This window comes from Schistocerca nitens, chromosome 1, assembly GCF_023898315.1.
Source record: "Schistocerca nitens isolate TAMUIC-IGC-003100 chromosome 1, iqSchNite1.1, whole genome shotgun sequence".
NCBI classification, from domain to species: domain Eukaryota; kingdom Metazoa; phylum Arthropoda; class Insecta; order Orthoptera; family Acrididae; genus Schistocerca; species Schistocerca nitens.
In genome coordinates this window covers 264,045,044-264,064,437 of record NC_064614.1, presented here as the reverse complement: position 1 = coordinate 264,064,437, position 19,394 = coordinate 264,045,044, and the positions used below count along the sequence as shown (strand labels likewise).

Here is a 19,394-nt window from a genome sequence, read left to right as displayed (position 1 = left end):
TGAAAACTACTTCTGGTACAAGTTTGTCGGAAAATCTCCTTATCTTTTCACGGTTCATCAGTTGATGAGCGGAACAGAATGTCCTAGCGCCAGTAATACGGCCAGTCAGCTGGGTTCAATACGAATTTTTCGCTCTGTAGCGGAGTACTCTGTTACGAAATTTCGTGACAGTACATGCTCCCTGAGATTCGAACCCAAGATTACTAATGCATATGATTTAACATGCCCGAAGGATTTAAATGACGATATTTGCAGTTTACATCATTTAAAGAAAATGCTAGAAGATTGTAAGATAAAGTTCCGTGAGAGGTCTGCTTTGGCTTTCATTGGCGTAATCTACAATATCATGAATTCGGTAAGGAATTCCGCTCGCCGTTCTTTTACCACATAAATTTCCATCCGATTGTGCAGGTAGCCAGCTTTAATAGCCCCGTGACGTATTAAGGCTTGCAAATCGCTAAAAACAGCGTAAAGGCTCAGGAGGAAAGAAAATATTTAAGATTTTCTATGAGGACTCCGTCGTAACCAAATGTTTCAATGACTTTAGAAGATGGTCATTGTGCATCAATCAGGAAGAGTTATAAAGAAGTGTCGTAAACTAGAAAGTTCGTTTGTGCATCGTGGTGCTAGACACGGCCTGTACTGGGCGTGGTAGTTGTGGTGCACTATTGCCTTTCTTAGCTCGGTAAGGGAATTTGATACGTAATCAGAGACTCCGGACAACGGTGCATCTTGATAGTTGTCACGTACACAAACCATTGCCGAAAATAAGACATAGTTAGAAAAACTTCGTAATAGCAAATGGTGCTTCAACTACGGACTTGTGGATTTGTGGTCTACTAAGTACCGCTAAATGGCTTTTAGACGTAGCCTTCTACAGCGTCAATGAAATGCTGTTATTACTGGTAGTGCGAGACCTTAATGTAAGTTCGCAGCCGGTGTATATTGCCAGTTGCGTGTGTATTTGTCCGCAGATTAGTAAAGACGGTGTTGACATTCAGACAAATATAGTCTCTGCTAAATTACCTGAAGTTGCTCGGGGCAAGAATTCAAATTTTGTTCACTTACCAGCAGCTTAACAAGTTTACGTGCTCTAGGGGAAGCAAACTATCAGTTTAATAGGCACAACTGTTGATCTCCCTACGAAGTTTGAAGTGGTTAGAAACTTAAGCCCTATCACCATACACACGGTACAGCAAAATGTAGTGGGCAGTCAGTGTGTGTGATCAGCATTTTGATTGCAAATAGTTGCGTTACCTTCTTCACATTTGTTGCACTTTTTTTAACCATTCCATATTTTAGATAATTCTACATCGGCAATGTAGCATTGTCAAACTAAGCATTCAACCAACGGCTAGTGCTTGCTACTTTAGAATCTTCTATTTCTAAAAACTAAGAAAAAAGGAAGATTTGGGATTTATCATCCCGTCGATGGCGAGGTCGTTAGAGACGGAGCATAAGCTCGGATTGAGGGAGACATTGGAAGCATATCGACCGTGCCTTTTTCAAAGGAACCACCCTAGTATTTGCCTTAAGTGGTTTAGGGAAACCGCGTAAAATCTGGTTGGGGTGACGGAGCTTTGAGTTCGTGCTCCCGAGTATAGATGTAGTCTACTAATAATCATACCAACTCAGTCTGTCCTAAAACCTAAATAGCGAGGCGCGCTATAAACTGCTTGTACTCACACACATCGAAAATCTGCACTTGCAAACATAGCCATTTCACTTGTCTGGTCACTATTATCACCATGTCTTTGTGTCTCTCAAAGACCAACCCCACGTCCAAGTTCGTGAGAGATGGGCAACGCCTTGAAACAGGCGGCCGACGGGGCTCTGGTGAAGCTGCGACAGACGTTAAGAATAATAGGTTACCGAAGACGTCACTCCTGGTGGCAATACAGAACTAAAAACAGTAGTTCTAAACTATCTAATGTCTGTGTCTTGTTTTAAAAATTTTTAGTTTCTTCTCAGACGTCATTTGTTTACCAGGTGCAGTTAGTAAGATGTTGACTTTGGTTATAGCCTTAGGTCACAGCATTGGGGAAGCGGGATAAGATTTGACAGATTTATATAAACAGGAGGTGCTAATCGCAACTCTTGTTATAATGCAGGAATATACCTTTAGATACAGAATAATATACTGAAATACTGTATGTTGTTCCATGATGTTTCGCGCATGCTGTCGGATGGCGTCGACATTTTGCAACTGTATTTAAGCTGACAACCATTCAGTCATATTCATGTGAGCTGCAATCTCAAAACTTCATAGAACACCCATTACGTGAGACAACTTACAAGGGGAGGCCGCCAATTGTGAAATTCAGATTCGATTCATACTGTGCACAATAAAAGCTCATGGCCAGAGGTGTAATGTGGCAAAGCACCAAGATGCACTTCTCAGCCGTTGTCGAGAAAATCGACAGTTAAAGAAACCGTTGCGGTGAAATACTCTACGCTTAAAATTTTTCTACAGCGTCGTGGCGCAGCGGTAAGCGATCGGGTTCGTAATCCGAAGGTCGCCGGATCGAATCTCACGCCACGCAACTTTTTTTATTATTTGTTTTTTTTGGTTATATATATATATATATATATATATATATATATATATATATATATATATATATATATATACTTGAAAAAATCCGATCCATCGCCCACCACCAATTGTCTTCTCCGATTTTTGCCGTTATGATACGATACGCGTGGTATGCATCAAACCTGACGAACGATAGAACAATTTTTCAGAATGTCAATCAGGTGTGTGTTTCCCAACAGATAATTTAAAAAAAAAATTGTTCTTGTAAAAACGTATCGTTTATCAGATGTGCTCGATGTCGTGCTGTTTTCTGCTTTCCATGTTTCTATGATAACTATCACTCTGGTTAGTGCGATACGCCAGCTACTTCTGGTCACTAATTGTTAATTATGTGCGAGTGTATACCGAACTTATCAATAAAGTGTATCCACTTGAATATTATTTGTGGTATTGTGTTTTATTTCAAGTTTTATTTTTCCACGACAAACGACTTTCAACAACTTACTATAAGCACAATTGTTGCAACTGATTGCCGGGAATTATATATATATAGAATTAGAAAAAAAAACAAATAATAAAAAAGTTGCATGGCGCGGGATTCGATCCGGCGACCTTCGGATTACGAACCCGAGCGCTTGCCGCTGCGCCACGACGCTGTGGAAAACTAGTAATCGTAGAGAGTATTTCACCACAACGGTTTCTTTTAACTGTCGATTTTCTCGACAACGGCTGAGAAGTGCATCTTGGTGCTTTGCTACATTACACCTCTGGCCATGAGCTTTTATTATGCGCAGTATGAATCGAATCTGAATTTCACAATTGGCGGCCTCCCCTTGTTAGTCAAATGTATTTTTGTTGGCAGTTAGTAATTCTTGTTTACATAGCTGGGAATTTTGTATCGATCAAATTGTTGAGGAGGAGTAGCCTAATTTCTGTTAACAAATAAAACGTGTGACCAAGCACTAAGCAGACTGCTTTGAAAAATTTTTTAAATATAATTTTTGTGTTCATTTATATTCAATAAATTTGGACCATAGGTGTGCCAAAGCTTTGTTGTTCGCATTATATGGGGTACTACTTTAGGTTCATTGGAGTTTTGGGGGTTGTCTGAACATAATCATATAGGGGAAAAAATCCGACGATTTGTCGGTGCTAAGGAATTTTTTCTGGGCGAATCTGCAAAATTTTCAGTGATAGTTTAGAGATCAAACAATTGTAGGGACACAACGAATGGAAACGCTGCAAGTATCCAAAGTTGTATATTTACATTAGGAAACAGACAGCTTTTAGTAACGGCAGCAAATGCCGATGTACCATAGAATATAGGTAGGGCAGCAGTCATTTGTTGCGAATTACCGTAAACACTATTCTTGCGAATGTAATTGAACAACTGAATTCTGGTTTTTAATGTAAATACCAATGCTTAATGCATGTATTATTTCTGTATTAATTAACTCTAAACCCTTAAAAAGCGAGGAAAAACCACAATCGAATCGAAAGTACGCGTGTTCCAAGTAGCCCCACCTGTATTTGAAAAACTGACACTTCTACAAACAAAAATAATTTAAAAAGGCATACCACACTAAGATGAATTTTTAACACGCAAAATTCATCAAAAAGAACCAGACCATTATTTACGTAAATTTGAAATTCATACGTATTACAGTTCTTCCTAGATCCATGACTGCAAATAAAAAATGCTACTTTTGGCGACCGAAGAAAAAGCCTGTAACCATAGTATGTGTACTTTCAAAGATAATAGAAATAATTCTATATTGTAATAAAGCAAGAAACTAAGATTCCAAAAGATGAATAAATGTTTTACTACATTTTTTGGTCATGCTATATTACATTTCTGGTTTGGCCATTTTGCCACCATTCAACACCGAGCGAGGTGGCGCAGTGGTTAGCACGCTGGACTCTCATTCGGGAGGACTACGGTTCAATCCCGCGTCCGGCCATCCGGATTTAGGTTTTCCGTGATTTCCCTAAATCGCTCCAGGCAAATGCCGGGATGGTTCCTTTGAAAGGGCACGGCCGACTTCCTTCCCTAACCCGATGAGACAGATGACCTCGCTGTTTGGTCTCTTCCCCCAAAACAACCCAACAACCAACCATTCAACAATAAATAGTGAGATCATTTTTCACTATTTTGTTAGAGGTAGCTCCACTGTTCAAAGTAGAACCGTCTGACTGCGTATTGCTGAAGAATCCCTGGAACAATGAGAGGCCAGCCTGTATGTTCACAGCTAGTGTCAAAATCTTTTCTTTTAGTAAAACCGGCTGAGCTCGTAGCAACGATGTTGCGCTATGTTCCAAATAATAAACTTTTTACACAGTTTCTAAACAAACCTGTTGGCTGTCAGACTCTGCGCTGAATACGCTCGTGAGGAAATGCAGAGCCTCAGTCAGTAATGCACGCGTCCACGGTGTTTGATTTCCCGATTCAAATACTATGATACCAAATGAGAGGTACACAACTCGTCTGCCTGTGTCGAGGCCACCTCAGCTAACAAGATTGCGGGCACTTTGGGCTAATATTCCACGTCTCGTCGTAGCTGAGTTGCTATTTGCCGTCTATTTCCATGAGCCGTGAGTCAGAGGTCCCGATCACGATCGCCTGTTGGCTGTATTTACTCGTGGACGACATTGCACTTATCTTCTTTGGAGAGTTGTCTGAAACAGAGTATACGGATGTGGAATTGCACTGTAAGAAATTTCAGTGGTTTCTGCTGTATCACGCTTTCTTTGGCCAGCTTCTATCATACCATTGCGTCGCCGTCAGCAGGTCATTGCACGATCTTTGTCCTTGTCGATGTGAGAGCTAGAACCAGGCGCAGTCAGTTCGCAAAGCTCCGGTATTGAGCAACGTTCCCCTTCACAACCACCTGCTTTAGTAAACTTGTTCACCCGAGCGCAACGTCGTTTTTACTCGTACTTAATTTTCCTCTTCTGTAGTAATATTAGGATTTGTTCTTATGCCCTAATTGTTTTTCGAATACTGCATTTCGCGACAAAATTAAAAAAAAATATACCGGAAGTCTCAGGAGGAATAGTCATTATTCAGGGATATGACAGGAACGATAATTCGAAGCAAAAATGTCTAGCAAACATGGGCTGCAAAAAAGCGTATCTCAAGAGCTATGAGCAGTTGTTCATCTTCGGTACTGTGAAACACATCTTTCTACTGAACAAGTGCTCCTAGCTCTTGAGATATGCATTTTTGCAACCCATGTTTGCTAGACATTTTTGCTTCGAATTATAGTTCCCGTCATATCCCTGAATACTGGCCATTCTTCATGGGACACCTTTTATAATGTAACTCTTCCTAAACGCGACGAGATCTGATAGTATTATTTGAAGGAATGGTTGCGACCAGGAAAGTGAGCGTGTCATACATAGTGGATCGTGCTGGGCTCGTTGTTAATTTATATTAAAAGCGTTGAACAGAAGCGTCGTCCGCGGTGAATGTGTTCACTAGATGGATTCATACAGTCACGGTGCACAGATCTCGGTTTGTTTTCAAAGCAGAGCATTCATGAGCACAGTCTACACATTTCTATCTACAGCACAATGTGCAGTTACTTGCAAGCCGTGTTTCTGCTGTGTCCAAAGGTAATGTGGATTTCCTCAGATAGTAGTATGCTACTCCGGAGAAAATTCTTGTAATTAAGAATATAAGAAATTCAGTACAAATTTTGAGCAATATTGGTGCACCGTAAACTTAAAAACGGATACAGGGTAGCAGGCAGCATACAAACCTTTGTATATGTACGAGGGGGCTTTCTTACACACAGGTGTTGTAGAACATCAGTAATTTTCTGGATGCACAGTTGACTCTTTCATATTGGTCACTATAGATTTAGAAAAGTCACCACGGATGCAAGAAGAGAGCATGAACCTGTATCTTTAAAAGAAAACATTGTAGGATCTGTGACGTCTCCGCGTTGGCAGATAAGGAGGTCTTGGTGACAAACGGCTCCACCTGTAGAGATTGCCGGACCCTTTGATGCCGTGGTACAGTTGTTTACAGACGCTGATTAACGGGGAACACTAGCAATATTTACGGGATTTAAGATGGGGTGCTATTAGGATGAGTTGCTCGAAAGAATGAAGTCGCAGCAATTGTACACTCTTCACTGTCAGACGTTCTTTGTGTTGCTCTTCGTGCGGCAGCTCAGTAGTTAAAGTGAAGATCCTGTATCCACTGTTGGATATAAAAAGCGTTACTGCAGATACATTTACACGAACTGAGTTGCTGAGTCAAAATGAATATTCACGTTGCAGGTATTGAACGTGCAGATTTGAGAGGGGTGATGTCTCTTGCTGTGCCTTGTCTGCCGTACTCAATATTTTTTGTAATCGATGACGTACATAGACTTTACACTGAAGCAGCGAAGAAACTGGTATAATTAAATGCATATTCAAATACAGAGATATGTAAACAGGCAGAATACAGCACTGCGGTCGGCAACGCGTATATAACACAGTGTCTGGCGCAGTTGTGAGATCGGTTACTACTGATACAATGGCAGGTTATTAAGAGTTAGGTGAATTTAACGTCGTGTTACAGTTGGCGCACGAGCGATGGGACACAGCATCTCAGAGGTAAAGATAAAGTGGGAATTTTCCCGTACGACCATTTCACGAGTGTACCGTGAATATCAGGAATCCGGTAAAACATCAAATCTCCGATATCGCTGCGGCCGGAAAAAGATACTGCAAGAACAGGACCAATGACTGAAGAGAATCGTTAGACGTGACAGAAGAGCAACCCTTGGTGCAGATTTCAATGCTGGGCCATCAATAAGTCTCAACGTCCGAACTATTCAACGAAACATCATCGATATGGGCTTTTGGAGCCGAAGGCCCACTCGTGTACCCTTGATGACGGCCCGACACAAAGCTTTACGCCTCGCATTGGCCCGTCAACGCAGACATTGGACTGTTGATGAGTGGAAACTTGTTGCCTGGTCGGACGAGTCTCATTTCAGACTGTATAGAGCGGATGGACGTTTACGGATATGGAGACAACCTCATGAATCCAAGGACCTTGCATGTCATCAGGCGACTGTTCAAACTGGTGAAGACTCTGTAACGGTGTGGGGTGTATGCAGTTGGAGTGACACGGGACCACTGCTAAGTCTAGATACGACTCTGACAGGTGATCACCTGCATCCATTGATTTCCATTGTGCATTCAGACGGATTTGGGCAATTCCAGCAAGACAATGCGACGCCCCAAACGTCCAGAATTGCTACAGAGTGGCTCCAGGAATACTCTTCTGAATTTAAACACTTCCGCTGGCCATCAGACTCTCCAGATACGAACATTATTGAGCATATCTGGGATGCGTTGCAACGTGCTGTTCAGAAGAGATCTCCAGCGCCTCGTACATTTACGGATTTATGGACAGCCCTGGATGATTGATGGTGTCAGTTCTCTCCAGCGCTACTTCAGACATTAGTCTAGTCCATGCCTTGTCTTGTTGCGACACTTCTGCGTGCTCGCGGGGGCCGCACACGATATTAGGCTTGTGTACCAGTTCCTTTGGCTCTTCAGTTTATGTACTTTTGGCTTGTTTGATGCACTCAGTGAAAATTGCGTCAGATGTAGTTAGGCGCTCGAAGAAGCAGCACAATTTTTATCCGCCTTTTACTATAACATAAAATTGGCGAGAGGTAGAAATGGACCCTACAGGAATCTCGGGTACTGCGACTGTTGAAGATCAGAAATCGTACATCAAGATCGAAACTTCAAGCGACAAAAACTTGACAGAAATCCACAGTGCGTTAAGTGAAATTCGTGGTGAGTTTACAGTGGACCGTAGTACAGTTTCACGTTGGGATACGAAGTGTGAAATTTGTGGCAGGTGCCCTAAAGGTCGCAGTGCGAGTTGCGAGGAACTCTCTGGAGCCACAGGAATTTACCACATCATCAGTATTCCGTATACTGACAAATGATTTGAAGAATATGAAAATTTCTGCCAGATAAGGCCCAGACTGTTTTACTGATGAACAAAAGCAGAAACTCGTGGCTTCTGCAGTCTTGCTCAAACGACGATTCTGTTTTGAAGTTCAAGGATTCGTGTGTGGAATTGTCGCTATTGGCGAAACGTGGCTTAGAGACTTTGAACCGGAGTCGAAATCACAGTCTAGTAAGTGGAGAGCTTCAGATGCTTCCAAAAAAATTTCGACGCGCTCAATCAAAGCTCAAGCAAATGACGATTTTGCTTACGATCACCAAGGAATCGTAAACAGTCCCATGTGGAAAAAGTGTAATAGCAATGCAGTCGCTGGATGCTGGGGCGCTCATTCTCCACGACAATGCTCGCCCGCATATCGGCAATGTTGTAGCCCAAAAACTGCGCTAATGCGGATGGGAAGTTCTGCTGCATCGTCCCTACAGTAGCCCGGATGTGAATCCACCAAACTTCTACTTCCCGAAGTTGAAAAAACCTACGCAATGGTGTCATGTGGAAGAGCTTTCTGCCACAGTTACTGGAGCCATTCGACATACGAACAGAAGTTATGTCCTGCATGGAATAATACCTTCCGAGACGTTGGGATTCAGCTATAGAGATAAAGGGAGATTATGAAGAATGATACACCAGCAGTGAAGAGAATGAAAGAAATATACTCCGATGAGCCAAAACATTATGATCACTTGTTTACTTATGTGTTGGTACACTTTTCAAACACAATCAGCAGCGATTCTGGTTGGATGGCTTCTACAAGTCCTTCATAGATTTTCAGAAGTATGTGACACCAAACGTCTAATCACACGTCACTGAATTCCCGCAAATTACGGGGCGGTGGTTTGTGGGGACGCAGCTGGCGCCCGATGTGCGTTCCAATGGGTACAGATCAGGGGCATATGCTGGCTATGATATCACTTTGTCACGCTCCTCAAACCACTGCAGCACGATTCTGGCCTTATGGCGGAGAATTATCTTGATGGAAGATGTCATTGCAATCAGAGAAGACTTCATCCGTGAATGGATGCATGTGGTCCGCAATAATTTTCACATACTTCATTGCCGTCGTGGTGTTGGAGCACCACAGTAAGTCCCATATAGCCCAACTAGATATACCCCATAGCATAATTCTGCTCGCACCGGGTCTCTCTCTGTGGCACTGTGCACGTTTCGAGCAGCCATTTGCCGGGATGACGGCGTGTAAGGACACAACCAACGTCCTGGTGTAACAAAAAAAAAAAAAAATGCGATTATTCAGTGATGTACCCACTGCAATCTTAATTGACTGTGTCGTCTAGTCAGCCCGGGAATACAAAGGGGTCGTGTGCTTTCTAGTTAAACAGTGTTCCATGTTCAACAGTGGTCTTTGAACCCTGCGCTCCGAAACACTTCTGCCTGTACTGCATTGTACTCCATTGTCAGATCTGCCACAGATGGCTGCCTATCCTGAGTTACACAGCCGACGATCTTCCGAGCGCTACTTTCTGTGATGATGCTGGACGCCCAATAGTTTCACCATCCTTCAACCACTTTCCATAGGTGCTCACGACAATAGCAGGCGTAAATTTATTTATTTACACGTAAAGTTCCATAGGACCAAATTGAGGAGCAATCTCTAAGGTCATGGAACGTGTCAGTACGTAAAATAACAACATAAAAGTAATAAGATAAAAATAAAATGTTTATGTACCCAAAAAACAATCAAGCCATAAGTTTCAGTAAACGCAATCAACAATATGAAATAAGAATCAGCTTAATTTTTCAAGAACCTCCCCAACAGAATAGGAGTGACCCATGAGCGATATGCTGCACACCTTTCTGCACAAGAGTTAAGGAAGTCCGATCCAAATGCAGGTCGGATTTCTGCCGAGTATTAACTGAGGGAAAGCTGCTCATTTTTGGAAACAAGCTGATTTTGTTGACGAGACAGTAAAGAATATATATATTGAGAGGCCAGTGTCAAAATATCCAGGCTAGTGAACAGGGGTCGACAAGAGGTTCGCGAACTTACACCACTTATTGCCCAAACCGCTTCTGAGCCAAGAATAGCCTTTTAGAATGGGAAGAGTTACCCCAAAATATAATACCATACGACATAAGCGAATGAAAATGAGCAAAGTAGGCTAATTTTCGTGTCGAACGATCTCTCACTTCAGATACCGGTCGAATAGTAAAAATGGCAGCATTAAGTCTTTGAACAAGATACTGAAGTGGACTTTCCACGACAGTTTACTATCTATCTGAACACCTAGAAATTTGAACTGTTCAGTTTCACTGATCATATGCCCATTCTGTGAAATTAAAACGTCGGGTTAAATAAAAAAAGTCTAGCGCTCAGTTGTTAAACGACTTCTGAAGCCGAACTGTACATTTGATGGCAAATTATGTGATATATACAATGATCAATTATCCTTGCTTACACAGCCTTTTAAATAACTTTAGCAAACACTAAATAGGTCTAAAAATGTGTTCGCCGTTCGAGATTCTAGTTTCCAGTCGCAGCGTCACAACAATGTGCCCTTTGTCAAAACCGCTTATATCAATGGATTTCCGGATTTGAGGTCTGTATATTCGCTATAATGACTACACACTCGCCTCTGTTCCGCTTATATTCTTTCCTTCCTGCATCACGTGCCCGCAGCACCACCAGGAGGCATTCAGCCTCGCGGTGGGCAGTGGTCGTAATGTTTTGGCTCGTTAGTGTATGGTGTTTCCAACTGCATGCAACAAACTTACCAGCTGTGAACTCCATTGTTGTGTAGGGCTAAGTAAAAAGAGAACCTGGTTCGAGAACAAAATCGCTATAGGCAGTCCCAAAAGATGTACTTCGACATTACCCGATCTTCGGTGCGTCGTAGAGTATATGAAGATATGTAGATGAAGGCAGGAAATTTAATTTCCCACTGTTTCTGCACTTTGTTCTCCGAAGTTACTTCGAACGCAGAGGCAGACAGCGGCCAGGCCTGGGCTGAAGGCCGGGGCCTCGCTGGCTGCAGGGGGCGTGGTCCGCCACTCGCTGCAGCGCTTGCGTTCGACCCTGTACCGGACGGCCGCTTTGAGGGCTGCTACTCGAGTGAAAATGAGCGCGCGGAGGCTGTGCGCTCGGCAAGGGCGCGGGGATCTGAACACCCAATGGAAGCAGCCAAGTGCGAACTTTAACACGCCTCCTATCCCGTGCTGTGCTCATCAAAGTCAGTTAACACATGAACTGGTATTATATTCAATTGCAGCAAGATCCCAGTTATCCGGCATTGTTAGGCGATTTTTTGAAAAAAGGAAAACTGAATTATTGTTATTAGAACGAATATTTTCGTTTAGAATTCAAATTTCTGGTCGTGAAGAAGTAATTTAGAAAAATCCGTGAGTGGTTAACTAGTGACACCAGTGAAGGGAGATTTGAGCAGCAAAGTGGCGTGGATATACGGGGTGGCGCAGTTAAAAATAGCCCGCCTCAGCTTCGAATACGAATGCAATATTTAGACTTACAAATGAAACAGTTACAACAGTGAACAGTTTTATACAACAACAGATTATTAGCATTCTTCTGTCAGCTTTTCAGTTTATTTCAGGTCACATTCGAAAATTTCTCATTGCGGTCTTCAAAATGAGTTTTTCGATAGAAGAAAGAATTGAAATTGGGGAAGCATGCGAGAACGGGTTCTATTTAGGAAACTCCCGAAATTTTCCACGTTAGCTACGTGGATAAAGGATTACCAGCAACGATAGAAATACAGTGTCTGTATAAAAGTTGGAGCTCCTGCAGATCTATGCAAAATATAAAAAGACAAAGAATTACTTCAGTTCCCCCCACTAGAAGCTATTGCAGATATTCGCCGAAAAATTATTCAGAACCCAAAAGAGTCTACACGTAAATTGGCCCAATAGGCGCATGTAAGTAGGAGTTGCCAGCAGATATTGAACAGTCTTAATATGAAGCCACATCGAGACCCTTTCCTTTATACCATTAGTGATGAAGCATGGTTTTATCTTTTTGGCCATGTAAATTCGCGGAACACGAGGTATTGGGCAATGGAGAACAGTAATATTGTGTGTCAGCAACCACTTCATGATGAGAAAATCGACGCTTGGTGCGATGCAACAGGAATTCGCAACATAGGACATATAATTTCCGACACCACTCTCAACACGGTTGCATATATGGACATTTTTGATACATTTTGTGCTCAGCTCACTGAATATGAAAGTCAATACTGCTGCTTCCAGCAAGAAAGGTCAACATGCCACCCGTCTAAGGTATCCCTGGACCATATGTCTTCACTGAGGAACGAATTGTCAGGAAATATTTATGGCCACCACTTTCGCTGGATCTAACATAATGTGATTTTTGCTGTGGTGACACTTGAAGAGCAAGGTCTATGAAACGAATTGACAGAATACAGAACTTTACGACGGTTGTATCTGAATATACTTGGACGTGCACAGCTGTGTATTGATGTCGCAGGGGATCACTTTCAACGTCATCTATACATGTAATTTCACTGTAAACAAATGGTAAATCAATTTCGGCTCCTCGTTTCTGTAATGTCACTGCATTTCCTTTATGCTTAACACGGGCAAAGTTCAGCTAAGGATCTATTACCGCTTTATAAGAGGGTTCTGAATGAATGGGACAAAGAATGGCAAGATTCTCAAGTAACGAAAGGAAAATAATACGTCCAAGTAACACCAGTACTATCAACCGTACCGTGGTACCATGGACTCACGTGTACACTGAAATTTGCAGTTGCAGCAGCGTGGTTGAAATTCAACCACTGCTGCTGTGCTCAGCACATACATTGCGCAAGCATAGCGCTACCTCCACGTTGTGACTGCGGCGAAGTGGAAGACATTAAACTTCACATATTTTTGGATACATCAACCGGTGGGGCCTCAAATTAAAATTTATAAGGGATGTTGAATATTATTACCAACTACCGACTTTGCGGTTTATGAAGAACTTGACTCCTTTCTAACATAAGCGAAACGAGAAATACGAAAAGAAATAACTCTCTGTAATCTCAGTACGTTATTTCATGCGGTTTTTGCTGTTTTATTTCGTCATTAGCGATTGCTTACCCGTTTGGTTTTGTTATATTATTTGTGTGATTTTCGTTTGACTATACCGATGTCTTGACGCTTTGGAAAATGGGAAGTCATTAGGAAAACACAAGCAAAAAAACTCGGACAATTGTTTCGCTAAACGAAGTGCTGCGAAATAGCGTATTTTAAGTGTAATTGCCGCGCTCTGTGGCCGAGCGGTTTCAGGCGCCATGTCACGGACTGCACGGCCCCTCCCGCCGGAGGTTCGAGTCCGCCCTCGGGCATGGGTGTATGTATTGTTCTTAGCATAAGTTAAAGTAGTTTGTAAGACGAGGGACCGATGACCTCAGTTTGGTCCCTTAGAAATTCATACACATTTGAACACACAAGTGTAATTTTGTAAATAAGTTGCCAGTTTCCGGCGAGTAACTAGTAATACAGTGAACTTTCAAACGTCGCATGTAGCATGTTTTGCAAGTGGCATAAATAAGTTTTTCGGTGCATTTGTAGTTTGGATCCATATCGTCTCGGGTCCGCATTAAACTGGGTAATAGTGACCGTGCTGTAGCTGTTTCTGAAATTCCGCAGTCTTTCATATTGCACACAAGTACTTAATCCTTGTACCATAATTATGTCCACTAAAATTTCCGACAGCAATTAATATGGGATGGGAAAAGTGCAATTCTTCTTTCCCGTGGAGTGACAGATTTTACAGAAAAAATTGTGCCTTCGTTATTTACCTGAGAAACGATATATAGAGGTATTCGTAAGCATGAAAGCATTACGAACTCTCCACGTATCTTTTTCCTAGGAGCTAACACGCTCCTTTAAACCAGAATGGAATGTAGGTTTGTAATAAACTGCTGTGCTCATTTAAGAACTGTGAACTAAAATTTATTTACGCAGGAGTGCAGCTGCCGTTGAAGTTAATATGCGAATAGGTTGAGGCAAATTTCAACCACTATTACTGCTTTCGATCGTCACATGCGAGTATTTAACGACGAAATCGGATAAAGGACTCATGAAAAGTGTACTTAACAACACGTGAAGGATTGAAAACATCGCTCTGTAGCACAGATCTGGTGACGGGCGAAGTCAGTAATAATCAGTTACATTGTGCACTAACTGTTTATTTTATTTGAATATTAACCAGAATGTATTGATGAAGCATTTTTCTCTAGCAAAAGACTAGTCGCTTTTAGGAACCGACGGGATACAGACGAAACGCGACATCGTACTGGGTGGTTATAATTAAAGTGCAGCTATTCACGGAGGTCCTGTGTGGTCTGTTATTACCGTATGACAGCGAATCGTGTCAAATACGCAAATGCTTTAATGCGGAACAGATTTACGCTGGAAAAAATTGGTTCCAATTTTTGCCATCAGGTGGAAATCTGGCGCTGTACAGCATGTTGTCACCACTGCTCACACTGAACAAATTGTCAGCTGCAGTTAATAATAAAATCAACATTATACCTTTCTAATTTGTTTGACCTCTTCCGTCGACGTCCCGTTCCTAGTCCATTACGTACGGAAAGATTTCTATACGTGTTTTTTCGTTTGGTTTTTTTTTTTGCATTCACAGCGCCAGGTTTCCACTTGGTGGCCAAAAGCGAACAAATTTTTCCCAGCTTAAATCTGTTCCGCAGTAACACATTACAATATCTACAGATTTTCGCTGCCATACAATAATTGCAGCCACATTGGACTTCGGTGAGCAGCTGCACTTTTATTATAACCATCCGGTAGATACTGTTCTTAGTTTTTCCGAGACCTCACTGTCAAAGGTTTACCAGAGTACACGAAAAAGCTGTTATGTTGTCAAAATCCGTTGTTGGAACTTCCAGCCAGCTGCACTTCGACAGCGGAAACTAGCCAGAGAGAATGGCCGACGTGGAACAGCGACGCCGAAAAGTGAAAGCGGAGCTTCCCTCGGCGTTTAATCGCGTGACTCTTAAAGAGGAAAGGAGAGTGGACTTTCTCAAGCAGCGAAGCTCGCACAACGCTGTGAGAACGCGTTATATAGGACTACTGCAGAAATGTTCCCTCGACTCCGTGTCATGTAATAATCTCGAGTCGGAACTGGGCAGACATCATTATGCAATAATACACATTGCGATTATGGAACGCTGTTGCGAAAAACGCCTTCTTTACAGATATCTGATTTTGGTGCGGTTTTAAAATTGCTTCACCACGCAATAGTGTAACGACAATGTTTTTACTCAAGATTAACATCTAGAAAAGTTAGGATATCAGTGTCTTCCATGGAAGGCATAGATTGAAGAAAAAAAAAACAAAAAAAAAAAAACTTGAAGTAGTTTGAAATTATTTCAGTGCTATGCATGCGGCACATGCTTCAGATACAACATTCTAGAACTCTTTAATTTCTGCTGTTGAATTCTTCAACTTGCTATGCTATTTTAAATGTGCAAGATTTAGCTCAAAACTTCAGAACAATAATTCACACCTGAAAAGAATAGGGAAGTAGCCAGTATGTTCTTTAATCAACATAAAAAAATGGACACCACCAATTGACATTATTGGCAGGAACTGCACTATACATGACACATTTTTAACTTTATCGATTTTTAGTAAAAAATTTGCAACATTTTACTAACCCATTCTCTATCTGTTACAGTGATGTTATTGTTGGAAGGTACTACAGAAAAGATTATGATATAAATTCTAGTTATACAATAGTCCGTATTTATTAGTGGTAACACAAGCCATGCTGCAATTATAATGTTAACCTTTACAAGCATCTGACTTACAGCTGAATACAAATTTAATGTGTTTTTGCTTATTTTCGGCCAGTCATGCTGTAGCACCTCAATGCAATAATTAAAGCATTGCAGTTTTCCGATGGTTTATCAAAGGGATTTTTTAAAAGTGAGCAAATATATCTTGCATAGGAATGCAGTGACAATCTATTTTTTTCCAAAAATGGAGGAATAGAAAAGTGTTAATATTCTCGCTCATATTGTGTGGAATGGTGTACAGGACTATAGTTTTTCTTCAGCGTGAAATCTGCAAATTTACTCTTGCTGTGTTGTTTTTGAATAAAAGTCAATATACTACAGGAGACTGCTACGTAAATCGTTTTCTTACATCACTGTTGCATCAGTGGTACATTATAAATATATCTCTGACAGTGACCTCCTTCATGTAAAAAAAGTTAAAATTTATGCTGCTGCTTCGTCTTTCAGGTCGATGCATTTCGTCCAACATTTTTTTATCTCGTAGATTTCATTTGTACTGCACTTCTGAAAGATGTGCAGAATACCTGTCTAGGGCTTCCAGAACACAGTACTCAGCAAAAGGGTGCATACAGAATTTAGGTAAAAGTATAACTGAGGAGACCAGAAGAGGCATTCACACTATAAACAAATCTTTCTATGGTTGGTAGAACTGAAGACTGTACTTAACTACACAGTAGTACAAAGAATGCATCTCTTAACTTGCAAAAGCAATTCTTTTTTATATCCACAATTTTTACTTGTTTTTGCTTTATGACTATATCTTATAAAAAAAATCATGTTGTGAATACTTTTAATCTTGTATTTGCAATTTAATCATTGCAGTCTTTTCACTATTCCACAGTTTACTGTGGCCATGAATTCATACAATTTGTGTGATTAGAGGCTGGAATGATCCAGTTAGGATTTAAACTTTTTAATTTAGTACAGCATCATTTGAGAAACACTGCACCTATGTAAAAGGGAATGAATGAATGAATGAATGAACATGGGAGAACAATAACTCTGGATAAGAAACTATATTATTATTATCATCATTATCATAAAATTATTTACAAAATCAAACATACCTACTATGTATACACAGGATACTTAAGTCATAACATGTATTGTACTTTGGAAGATGTAGTGGTTTGTGCAATGTTAAATTTACAAGAAGTAGTAAAACATCATACAGCTTCATACATATTACAACATAAACAGGAGAAAACATGTCTACAATTGAGTCAATTTACGAGCTGTGTGTATTGATGCTTGTGTGATATGCCACCAAGCAGCTATGTGGATTACAACCTCTGATTTTATTTAAATAGTGGGGTATGTAATGTCTGTGAAATATGGCCTCCTTTCAAACATTTCATTGTTGGCAGCTCAGTTTACTGATATCCAACAATGGATATCAGGTGTTCTCCTCAGTCTAAAATGTGAAGGAAGTCTTGTGTAAACTTAATCCTACATATTGATGAATTGTGTGAATTTCAAATGAACAGGAACAAAGAAACAATAATGGTCACATCTATTATCGATATATTGTTAGGTTCACAACCTGTACCTTCATATTTGTATTGTCATTTATATTTGTCTTGTACCATTTTGTTCAGTTTAGCGGTATTTTCATTACCAACTTCAAGGAATACAGGTAGTTCTATAAAATAAAGGTATTTCTACAAATGCCAAATAAAAGTAGGAAATATCATACATGCTTTTGAAATAATAAATTACTAGATTGTTGCTGTTTTTGTATTGTATGCTGGTTGCAACAGCTGCTTTGCTTATTGTGGAAAAAAGTAATTATTTCTTGCACTTTTCAGTACCCAATGACAATACTCTATGATCCTGCACGGAAGAAAGAACCATCACCACAGTATGTGACTGAAAGAGAAGTGTGCTTAAAGATGTTTGAAAAATGGAGCGAACAAGATCAAGTAGAATTTGTGGAGCACTTGCTCTCACGCATGTGCCACTATCAGCATGGCCATATAAATACATATTTGAAACCCATGTTGCAGAGGGACTTCATTTCACTTTTACCAAGTATGTTACTGTTTTATTTGCTGCACATATTTGTTATAATTTCTGAAGTTTTGGTTCCTGTTTTCTGAGTGTGTGTTGTAGCATAAAGTATCTCTGTTGTTATTGTAAGTATTGATCCTAATATGGTATGAAGTCATTTTTGTAATTCTAATTTCAAACTGGTTCTGTTGTAATTTACACTGGGCTTATTGCTTTTCCCTTTTCTGTGTTAGAAAAAGGTCTGGACCATGTTGCAGAAAATATACTGTCTTACCTGGATGCAGAGTCACTGAGCTCTGCTGAATTAGTTTGTAGAGAATGGTACAGAGTTATTTCAGAAGGGATGTTGTGGAAAAAATTAATTGAAAGGAAGGCAAGAACAGATTCCCTGTGGAGGGGGTTGGCCGAAAGGAGAGGCTGGTAGGTTTGAGAGGACATTTTTTCCTCTCTTCAGCATATTCAATAAGAGTTCAGTTTGATATAATTCATTTATTTCTGATTTTGTATTTACAGGATACAAGACTTGTTCAAGCCCAAGCCTGGTGAAAGCCATCCTAATCACTCATTTTACCGATCACTGTATCCCAAAATTATTCAGGATATTGAGGTGAGTAGATGTAGGATCTTGTCATTGCCCATGAGATTGTTGTGTGCTGAAATTACCCATTGACACTTACCTGTGGCTTTGTTTTGTGCAGAGTATAGAAAACAATTGGAGAATGGGAAGACATAACCTGCAGAGAATTAACTGCAGGTCGGAGAACTCTAAAGGTGTATACTGTCTGCAGTATGATGACCACAAGATAGTATCTGGTCTAAGAGACAACACAATTAAAATATGGGACAGAAGTACACTGCAGTGCACATCGGTATAATGCATTTTTATTTGATTTCCTTTATCTGATATCAATATCTCTCGTAATTGATGAAATTGTCTCAAGTTTAAAATTCAACAAGCAATTTTTTTTACCTCTGCTGCTTGCCTAATTCATTTATATTTAAATTTACTAATAGTCAATATGATGGGTTCAGTTGTCTTCCTCTGAAGGCTGCAGTCAGCCAGATGGCCTCA

At 40.6% G+C, this 19,394-nt stretch overlaps 1 protein-coding gene across 6 annotated transcripts in view; it reads left to right on the top strand.

Moving 5' to 3' along the window:
- The window catches only part of LOC126247631 (F-box/WD repeat-containing protein 1A), a 107,540-nt gene that overhangs the window by 39,993 nt on the left and 48,153 nt on the right, over window positions 1-19,394 (top strand). For all 6 annotated transcript variants that reach the window (XM_049948501.1, XM_049948499.1, XM_049948500.1 and 3 more), the window contains exons 2-5: window positions 18,121-18,343; window positions 18,556-18,742; window positions 18,836-18,929; window positions 19,021-19,191. In XM_049948501.1, the coding sequence (XP_049804458.1) occupies window positions 18,121-18,343; window positions 18,556-18,742; window positions 18,836-18,929; window positions 19,021-19,191 (675 nt within the window). The remainder of the gene's footprint in view (window positions 1-18,120; window positions 18,344-18,555; window positions 18,743-18,835; window positions 18,930-19,020; window positions 19,192-19,394) is intronic.